Source organism: Phyllopteryx taeniolatus, chromosome 16 (assembly GCF_024500385.1).
Source record: "Phyllopteryx taeniolatus isolate TA_2022b chromosome 16, UOR_Ptae_1.2, whole genome shotgun sequence".
Lineage (NCBI taxonomy): Eukaryota > Metazoa > Chordata > Actinopteri > Syngnathiformes > Syngnathidae > Phyllopteryx > Phyllopteryx taeniolatus.
Genome location: NC_084517.1, coordinates 7,039,445 through 7,050,283, shown reverse-complemented (window position 1 = coordinate 7,050,283; position 10,839 = coordinate 7,039,445). Strand labels below are relative to the sequence as shown.

The 10,839-nt window shown below is 46.7% G+C and overlaps 1 protein-coding gene across 6 annotated transcripts in view; it reads left to right on the top strand.

Moving 5' to 3' along the window:
- Nucleotides 1–1,082: 1,082 nt before the first annotated feature.
- plppr2a (phospholipid phosphatase related 2a) overlaps nt 1,083–10,839 on the top strand; it is a 28,218-nt gene continuing 18,461 nt past the window's right edge. The window contains exons 1-2 of one of the 6 annotated variants that reach the window (XM_061749901.1): nt 1,083–1,486; nt 7,265–7,360. In XM_061749901.1, the coding sequence (XP_061605885.1) occupies nt 7,292–7,360 (69 nt within the window). In that variant the 5' untranslated portion in view covers nt 1,083–1,486; nt 7,265–7,291. Of the gene's footprint in view, nt 1,496–1,530; nt 1,657–7,264; nt 7,361–10,839 lie in introns of those variants that run through there. The other 5 variants (XM_061749900.1, XM_061749902.1, XM_061749904.1 and 2 more) reach the window with 5 other exon arrangements.

Genomic DNA, 10,839 nt, shown 5'->3' with positions numbered 1-10,839 from the left:
TTAGCACATCGGCTTCACTGTTTTGAGTTTTGGGATTCGAATCCGGGCTCTGGTCTTCCCATGTGCACTTTAAAAAAACATGTTGATCGGTCGCACATGATTGTGGTTGTTAGGTTGATCAATGCGATGCGAGTGGGAGTTTGTCGAGATGTGGCTTGCGATTCGCTCGTGACCCATCCGGCTCCCACCCGAAGTGAGCTGAGATAGGCTCCAGCACCTCCGCTACCCTTCGTGAGGATAAGCGGTATATCGAAATGATATCGATGGAGGTTTGACAAATATGTTTGGGATCCGTTGGCCTTGGCGGAGGTCTGCGCTCTCACTCACTGGCATTTTTGGGGTTTGGTGTGTATACAGTATATGGGATGGGTGATGTACTATTTGAAAGTGCTGTACTGTAAACTGTAAAGTGGAAACAAAAATGTCTTGAAAACTTGAAAGACCACAGAGAAGAGTGCTCTTAACAAGTCTGCCTAATTTGAATGAAAAAAGAAATCGGAATAAATAGGCAAACGTGCAAAAATCAAGTTCAGCAATGATCTTCATCTTGGAACAAATACTCTCGATTCACTTTGCAGCGTCTTCTTGATGAAGATGATTCCATCTGCTTCCGATTTGCCCCAAATCGGAAACTTTCAGGCGAGCACCGCCCCAAAAAAGACAACATCATGTATCATTCTTTCTTACCCGTTGTGACAAGAGATGTTGCATGTGCCATGATCAATACCCCCGTATCATTAACCCACATCCAGCCTGAGCTCAGCTAGAGGCAAGCAGTAGTGCAGCCTTACAAAAAAACAACAACAACAACAAACCAAAAACCAAACAGCCTCTTTTTTAGGCTCCCCACCTCCTCCCTAGTCTGCAGTCTCCCTCCTACTTTTGCACTAATGTTTGGGGCAGGTTCATGTCCTCTTCGCGTCTCACGACATTCACCGAGAGGCAGGGGGAAGAAAGTAAGAGCGCCGGGAGAAGGGCAGAAAAGGCAAAGGGAGGAGAGATGGACAGTGGAAGACAAGGGGAGGGGAGAGGGAACACAAGCTCCGAATACAAATGAGCTGACACATATAATGCATTCCCTCCCTCGCTCTCCCTCTCTCTCTCACCGTTTCACACACATGCGTCGACATCGTACTCCTTGGCAGACATGCTTAAGCTCTCTCTCCGTCTCTGTGTGCTCTGCAGCTGCAGCAGACCATTGCGCCCACATTGCACAGGAGGTTATTTCAGCCACTGAAGTCATTCGTCGTCATTGGCGTTCGGGACGAGCTCACGAAAAGGATGGCAAGCGTGCGGACTGTGCGTGTGTGAACGTAAACGCGCGAGGTTTCGGAGGCTGCTGCGAACCTTCATCTGGCCGTCTGAGGAATCCGTGGACGAGGAGAGGGCAAGAAGCAGAGGACATAGATTTGTCACAGCGCGTAAACATCAGCGTCGTCTGATCAGACATGGTCACCGCATAGGAATCCGGCGCCACGGCGACGAGGTACCTCAGGTCAGTAGGGAGAGAGGGAGGAAAGGGGATGAATGCTTGGATGGATTGCAGGATTCCCTCTTTCTGGAGAGGCAGATCTTAACCAGCCATTGTGCCTCTGGGGCAGAATCTGCATGTGCAATGGAGGCCACTATTTGACATGCACTCATATAACACTTCAAGTGAGTAACTTGTTTGTTCCAATGATTTTGGAGTGCGCCTGTGGGTGTGCATGATGTGACGGGAGGAGTGCATTTTGGCAATGCCCAATTGTACAGCACAGTGTTAACCCTATGAAGGTAGTAGACTTTTGTTTGAGTAGTATAGAGGATTTGCTTGCTCACTTTAGGCCTACTGCATATGCTTGTCGTGTGCATGTGTGCACATACATGTGTGGAGGACAACGATAGTATGAGTGTGAGATCCAGCAGGAGAGCTGCATCTTGTATCATCTGACCTATAAGCGAACTCAACCATTAGAAACACTATGCGATCCAGTCCCACGCCAAACAAAGCAGAGCCACAATAAAAAACAATTGTTCGATGAACATTTTTCTGACAAAATGGAGAATGATCGTTGTGCTTCATTCAGCATGTGACATTCTGCAACATGCTCCTCGCCGCTCTCTTGAATATTGAGGTTGTGGTCAGTGCACTGAAACAGAAGAACGACTGACTGACAGTTGGCATTTGAATGCTGCATCACTGCACCTTCTCTCGTGTTACTGTCGCTTAAAATGAGATGTCAACTCTATGGCGAGGTTTTAATACCGAAAAAAAGGGAGCAAGAGCTGCACTGTTGTGGCGAATCTACTCACGCGTCAGGGCAGTATTTGCTCAAATGACTTGCGTACGTGCTGCAAGTGTCCCGGGGCACGGTGATGGACCGCAGAGCCAGAAGAGAGGGCATATGGCTGCCCTCATTGCTGTGCTTTGACCGGAGTCCTTGGCGCAGCACGGGACACTAATGTCGTGCCCTCTGCTTCAATCCACTGTTCCCTCTGTGGCTTGCTCTGCTCAGTTCAGAACACAATTTGAGTTGAGCTTGTGAACTCTTTCTTATTGAGCAACTTTGTTTCTGTTCAGAGGTTAGTTGAAAGAGGTGGCCTTTTCTCCCATCGATATGCAGAAAATCAGATTAGGATTTTCTTGGAATCTGCGCTCTTGAAAAGAGTGGAACTTGGACAGATAGATAGTAGCAAGGCATAACATGATCTGATGATAACCTTTCAAATGAATATCAAATTGTATTCGGTCTGCAAAACGCCCACTGTGTTGAATAACTACAATCACTGGTTCACAACTGCACTAAACTCTAGTCAAGATTCCAAAATGGGCCCAATTTCAAATCTTCCCGGGTGTCGCTGTTTGTATATTGCACAGTTAAACAAAGAAACCAAGGTTGAATGCATTTGTAAATCCTCAGTATGTCTGCGGCAAGTGGCTGCTGACACGGATGACATCGCTGTGCATATTCAGTATATCCGCCAATAGGAGTTGTCAACAGAGGCAAAAAAAGGAAGAAAAGGGAAGCTGACCAAAAAGCACGTCGGCAATCGATGACGTGGTGGTTCGGTGGCAAGCATATTTTGGTGGCTCATGTCTGTGTGCGGCTCAGGGCACAGTTGGGGTCAGACGTTTACATACGCTCATTGTGGCCTCGGGCTCCATTTGCATTTGAGACTCGTACAGACTCTCGATCTGTGCCTCGCCCGATGGGACGGGCTCCAGCTCACCCGTGCCGCTAATGAGGACCAGCGGTACAGAAAATAGATGGAGGGATGTTATCGTTCTTTCAGTTAGATCGATAATACAATGCTCATCCTCAAAGATGTGTGGAACGAAGAGTGCTGTGAACAACCCTGTCAAATCGGAATGATTCCCCCCAAAAAATCCCCAAATCACGCCCTCGTCTCCGCTGAATGCGTTGAAACCGTGCCTCGCCCAACTGTCAACTGTCACCGAATCAAATCGCACTTATGCGGCCAGATGTATGCTAGCACGCTACACCACATATGCTACCTGGTCTAGCAAGTTTCTTATGCTTCCATGTGTGAGTCACCAGTATCAGAATCCAATTGGGAGCCAGAAGACACTGACCGACCTGAGATTCATACCTCGTTTCTCTTCTCGGTCTGCAAATGAATTGTCGGGGTTTTCTCCCATTTAAAGTGAGCAATATGCATGAGACGCATAACAAAACGTTAGCCGCTTAAAGTAGGGCTATCAAGAAAACATCAATAGATTTTGTCACTTTATTAAATAGCTTTGCTCATATGCTCAGACAACAAAGTAACAACCATCGTGTCTTTTGCGTCTTTATACTTTCATTTCCTCCAAGCATAACATGACATCATGTCGTTGTGAGCAAATAGCGAAATGTGTGTCTCGTGCATTTGACTTGGCTGCAAATTTCAAATCAAGTGGAGCTCGAGGGTACGGCTTTCTGTTTCTTGGCGCGCCTGTCCAAAGGATATCCTCCCATGACTTTGTCAGGATGCATTTTGCCGTTTTCCAGTCTCGCCATCCATCCTTCCATTTTCTGAGCCGCTTCTCCTCACGCGGAGCCGATGCCAGCTCTCTTCGGGCGGGAGGCGGGGTACATACGCCCCGAACCGGTCGCCAGCCAATCGCAGGGCACGTAGAAACAAAACGACCATTCGCACTCACATTCACACCTACGGGCAATTTAGAGTTTTCAACTGACCTAGCGTGCACGTTTTTGAGATGTGGGAGGAAAGCGGAGTACCCGGATTGGAACCCCGGTCCCCAGAACTGTGAGGCAGATGTGCCCACCGTGCCGGCCAGTCTCGTCATTTTCGAGTTATTTCAGTGACTGTTATTAGTCTATTATTCTTTGTTTAATGGAAGCGTAGCAACAGTTTTGTCCACGTAAATTTGAGTTTGACAGTGTGGAATCCCAAATAAATTCTTGATCTTCAAAATAAATAGTCATCAAAACCTAAAATTAAAGACACATTCATGTCCTTAATGACGACCACAACACAACAAGAGTATCGAGGACGGCAGCGTTACGTTTGTGAAAACTAACGCTTATGGAGCATATTCGTTTTGGAAAAGATCTAAGCATCTGGAAAGCTGCGGGCTGAGAATGGTTCGGAAGAACATTCTTTCAAATGATGCGTAGGCCAGCCCACAAGTCCACCGGGGCACCGGTTATTATTCCAATGAGATTCTCCCTGGCTCGGTGTCCCACTACTCAGTACGACTTTTGGATCGATCAAAGCTTCTCCCACTCATCCAACTCATCCGTGAGGCCCGCGTTGCAAGAGAGATGTTCTGTGTGTTGCCTTCCAAAGCAAGAGGAGGAGGAAACATTTTATTCCCCATCACAAAAAAAAAAAAGCCCTGTCCCATCCTCTTGTCTCTCTCTCTCTCGCTCTATACTAAGTTGTCATTGGGATGGAAGTAAGAGGAGTAGATGGAAGTGATTCCTCCTTTTCGGATTTGTTTTTCTGTTTCCGATATTTTGAGTTTCTTACATTGATACGCATTCACATATGCACATACACACTGATTCCAAAGGATCTCTGTCAAAGCAGGCTTGGTTTGCGCACACACACAGCATTGTTCTGAGGTCTGCTAAAAGCTCGGCGTCATGCTTTATTCATCCGGCCTTTTCTTTCCACTGATGAAAGGATAGGATTCGAAAAAAAGAAAGTTGTGCGCATTGCCACTCACCTCTGCTTCATACTTCCTTCAAAGAATTGGCGGCATGTTGCAATGGACTCTCTTATCAACGCCCTTCCAGGTCTCATTATCATTGCCCACGTGAGCAGTGAAGTCCTCCAGCTGGACGAGGGAGTCCCCGGGTGGGGGCAGCCTCCAGCACCCCCTCCAAGGGTGGGTACTCTGAGCTGCTGTTTGGCGCATCGCCTCAAACCCGTCCCGCTACCTGAAGGCGGAGGGAGGCTACCGTCTCGTCCACCGGGGTGAAGGCCAACGTACGGGCCACCGCAATAAGTATGCCCACACCTGCTCAGCGCCTCTCGCTGGGGACAACTCCGGAGCGGAAAAGAGTCCAACCCCTCTCGGGAGGACTGGTACCGGAGCCCAAGCTGTGTGTGGAGGCGAGCCCGACTAGATCTAGTCGGAACTTCTCAACTTAGCACGCCAGTGCCAGAAAGATGACGGGGATCGGACCACCAAGGTCCCCACCTTCGGCCGATGCCCAGCTCATTTTACACCCGACCCCCTTGGCCCCTGCCATGAGAAGGGGAACCCGTATTGCACTTTTAGGCCGTGCCCAGCTGGGCCCCATGGGTGCAGGCCCTGTCACCGGGTGCTAGTCATCCAGCCCCACCTCCAGGGAAAACCTTTTCCATTTATCTTCAGTCAGACTTGATCAGTGTAATACAGCTTAATTGTCATGATCCATCTTTTGTCAAGTGATATCATGAAACAAAGTAATGGCAGTGAGCACTTGTTTTGACCATTTAGTGCACGGCTGTCGTACTCATTTTTGTCGTAGGGTACATTGTAGTTACGGTTTCCTTCAGACGGCCATTATGACTGTTTCATTCCCTCATCATATTATGACATATACTGTACACAAATAAAAAGAAGGATAACTAGCTTTGAACTCACAAGTCAAGCATAATATCTTGTTCAACTATTGTTTAAGTTACCGTAAAAAGGGCTTTGGGAACTCCAAAAATTCTTGCAATTGTTATTTACATCTCAAAAATTGGGTCGACTGGTTAGCATATGTGCCTCACAGTTCTGAGGACCCGGGTTCAAATCCGGGTCCTCCGGTTTCCTCCCACATCCCCAAAACATGTATGTTAGGTCATTTGAAGACCCGTAAGTGTTGGTGGTTTGTTTGTATGCGCTCTGCGATTGGTTGGCGACCAGTTCAGGGTGCGCCCCGCCTCTCCCCCGAAGGTAGCTGGCATAGGCTCCAGCACGCCCGCGACCCGCGAGAGGAGAAGCGGAACGGAAGATGAATGAATGAATGAATAGCAAGTGCAAGTGGGCCAAGTAGTTGACATTGGCATTGGTCAGACCGTCTCATGAAGTCGTCCCCTTCTCAAAAACATTCAACGTAGGGAACATGGCTTGTAAGTGAACACAAACATGAAATCAAACACTGCCACCGTCTCTCTGTCGATCTTTGGAATAATTCAGGGCAAAGCAAAACATCTGTCATAGCTGGACTGACATACGGTCGGGATATGTCGCGCTCCGGAACGCCCCCGACCCTCGTGACCATAAGGATAAGCGGTACGGAAAATGGATGAATGGACGAAAATGTCACATTTGGGTACAGATGTGAGCAAGAATCATGGAAGTTGATGCCCATCATTTGTTTTTGCGGGCCACAGAAAAGGCTGCGGCAGGCTGGTCTGATCTGGTCCCCGGGCTTCCAATTTGACACCTGTGATTGAGTGAGTCTCAGAATAGGGACCGTGTGTGCTTTCACATGTTGAACGGCTAATGGATATATGCACCGAAAAGACAGCGTCGTAAGACGTGACATGGGCTGTTTAGCTACACATCGTGGAACTGAACAGGTTTTAGAATCCATCCTGTAAAGTCCAAATTGGCATGACGTGGACTCGTGGGGCTATCATCAGACAGTTATGCAAAAATGATTCGCAGTGGCAGAAGCGCCATCCGGAATATAGCTGTGCACGTAACCTTTGAAGCGTAGTTGGGATACGCAGAATGCTAAATCAAATCAAGCATGGTCTCAAGATGATCAGTCCTGCATTTAATCTTACACTCCCAGTTTAGCTGCCGGACTAACCTAACGCTCTTCACTTCCAGACTCGGAGGTCGAGAGCTGAGACAAACATGGCGCTCGAGGAGAAGCCGGGTGTGAAGAGCAGCGGCTCCATTGTGCCCTGTTTCCTGTTTGTAGAGGTAAGCAACTAAAGCCTGAAATTGCCAGTGTCACTTTGGATTTCTGGGTTATTTTCTCGGGGCTTGGCTGTCTGTCACCCATGCAATGACTAGAATTGCTTGTAACCCTAACCCGATCTCAGTGTTCCATAAATATTTCAAGATGTACTGCGGATTTTGGGACAGCTCAGCGAACATTGCTTTCCGCCAATCCCACTTGTGTGCCTCACATTCCGCCGGCCGAGGTGTTCGGAAGTGGTTGTACAGTTGTTCCGTGGCACGTTGAGTGTTTTTCAGCATATCGGTGAACTGCATGATTCATGGAGGTACTTGTGACATTGCGGTGCAAGACAAAAAGGATTTTACTGTGCTTTAGAGTGCCGTAGTCTTAGACAAATCTTTCTGCGTTTGGACGTACACTAATGGACCAGTGCATAATGGGCACCGAGTACTAAGCGAATAATTGACCAACTTCTTGAGTTTCCCACGTTTACTTTCATATCAAAACACCAATATCTGTCCTTCAAGTTACCCCATGGGGCAAACAAAGTATTAGACGTTCTCCGCAGAACACAGAGCGGAGGACTTGTTGTTGTTCTTTTTCAGTACAATTTAAAAAACTTCCAGGATGTTTTCAAAACATCTGTGACGTGGTTCTGTCAAACTATCCCAAGGAGCATGAATGATTTACGAGACACTTTTCACACTCTATTTCTTGTCCTACTGAAAAAAGCGAAGGGCCTGTGTCACGCGAGTGAGCAAATACCGCTGGGCCAATGGCGGCTTTGTCCTTTGTTACCCTGATGACAGTGTGTACGTGCTGCGTAGACACCTCACCGCCACCGCGTTGGCAACTACACCACGCATTCAAGTCTTTTCCATTCATCAGAAGCGAATGCTGCTGGCCAACTGTCCCTGAGAGATCGTTTTTCAGGCGAACCCACGGAAAAGGTTTTTAAATCGGCAGATCCAAGCTCAAGGCAGCTAAGGACATACATTTGAATTGCAACTGTACATTTTGAATCGATGTTACAACAAGAACACTATGCATTTTGAAAGCTATTCCATCCAATAACAACAATGTTATTCACACCCTCCCAAAATGTCAAAGCTTTTTTTCAGCAAGTTTGCCTTATGACTAATCGTGATGGCCATATGGAGATGACACACTGTTGGATGTGACAATGTTGTCCCTTGTTTTCTCATCTTCAGAATAAGGTTGTTTGTCACACACACAAAGAAAAAAAAATCTAAACAAGCATTCATTTTACTGGCCAAGTGTGATAAATACACTTGCTATTTAAAAAAAAAAAAAATTTATTATAGGGCAACAACCTCAAATGAATCCCCCCCCCCGTGCCCCGCTACTATCATACTGTGGTTAAAGTGCCTGCTTAGAACCCCAGGATGTATGCAAACATGACTATCCCAACACGGGCCTAGAAAGGGGCCGACACTCGAGCACTTGATTGTGTCATAAATGATGACTATGCGCTCGCTTCTGGGGACTTGTAGGGTTCCATCCGTCAGTTTGCGGCGCTTGCATTGAAACCGGCCTTTACCGCTGCGATACAATCGCACTACTGACCTACTGCGCCCGTGTGAGCACAGGACACCCTCCCCCTTGGCTATAATACACTCGGAACGCTCTCTATTAGACCGCTCCGCCGTGTGCCCCCCACTCGTATAATCTCTCAGTCCGCAGTCTGAGTCACTTCCTTTGCGTGTGCGTGTGCGTGTGCGTGTATTAAAGACGATTTCTATCCGTCATTACCGAGATGGATAGTGATGATCAGAGGTGGGTGGTAATGCGCTACATTTATTTACAGGTACATTGAAGGGATTTTTTTTTTTTAATAGATTGTATTTGTCAGAATAGTTTGAATGCAAAATACTTTTTGAAGGAATGACATCTTTAGTTCAGGTCCGTATCACAAATAATACAGACATACAGTTCAAATAAAACAAAAAGAGAAGGTACAGCTAAAATCACCGTGGCTCTTTGAGTATATTTGTTAAGAACTCCATTTGAGAAGTGACTCATTTTCATTGGGTAGACAGAAAGTGAATTGAAGACAATTTGGCTTGATTTATGCTATGGAAAGTTTAAGTTCAAGTTATATTCTTAAGCAATATCTGAATTTGCATATGCTTGTGTCTAGTTGACATTAGACCAACAAATCAGAATTTAATCACCAGTTACTTTGAATTTAGAAAATGCAAATTAGCATCAATGATAATATTATGATTATATTGAACATAATGATGCTGTTTGGAGTAGTTATGCTTTTAGACACCTTTGACCATACTATGCAAACTTTATAATCCAACGCGTGCGCATGTCGCAGGAAGCCCAAAACAAAACCAAAATGCAATAAATCGCTGAGAAAGTAGGAGCGGGCGCTCGTGTGTGTTGTTCGGGAGGCAGACGGACGACAGCGACGCGGAGGCAAACCGACACAAAATGACCCGCAGTTTTCTTTGGCCCCATAGCTCATCAGCAGTTGCCATGGAAACCCATCAGCTCCACTCATCTCCTATCTGGCTTCTTTGTCATTCGCTGTGCCGTCATCCCAAGTCACAACCTTTCCCATCCGCGCGACCCGCTCAGCCGTCTTTCCCCCCCTTGCCCCTCTTCCGCTTTCTGCTGATGTGCGGCCACATGGGAGATTTGTGTGGCTCGGGAACAATGCACAGCGGCGCTAATCGAAGTAATATTATATTCAGATGAATTAATTTAACAGGGATTTCTAGGGAAAAGGTTTTCAAAGTCAGACAAAGACTTTTAGAGCCCACAGAGGAGGGGATGCGTCACGTGGGTGCAAGGAGGATGTTTTGAGAGAGCGTCCCATTCAACCACTCTAACGTAAGTCGTACAAAATCCGACGCTTGGCGAATTCTACTTCGTGACGATAGCGAGAGCTCCCACATGGAAAGGTCGGCATCGGTACTTGGCCCGGCCGATCGGAGCGCAGCTCTTTTCCATATTCACCTTGAGATGAGTGATCCGATCGGAGCAACGCTTTTTGACATACATGTTGCATATTAATAAGTGAAGAAGACCAAGATGAATGGCTTGAAAAATGTCTTTCTGGGAATTTTCAACCCAAATCTTCTTGCAAACCCAACAAAAAGAAATACAAAATTCTCTCTATAAAAACACATTGATAATAAAAGAAGAACATAGTATAGTTGCATTGAAGCCGCCCCTTTCGGACAGAACCGGAAGTCGTCTGAAAAGACAGTTTGAAGTATTTCGATCAACAAAGTGAACGGTCCCTACCTACTACAGGACAGTTGCAGCTTCCCTTTCGACGGTATTTCTATTTCAAATCCTCTTGTGCGGTTTCATGACGAGGTACAATATCCTGAAGACACAAACATTCGATTGTGAAGAGCCTCTGATTCTGTATTTATCCAGACCAGAGGAGCTTTTAGCGTAAGCCCTGTAACTCTCTCTAACCGTAGGACTCCTTGAGAAATGCGCGGTAGAACGGCGG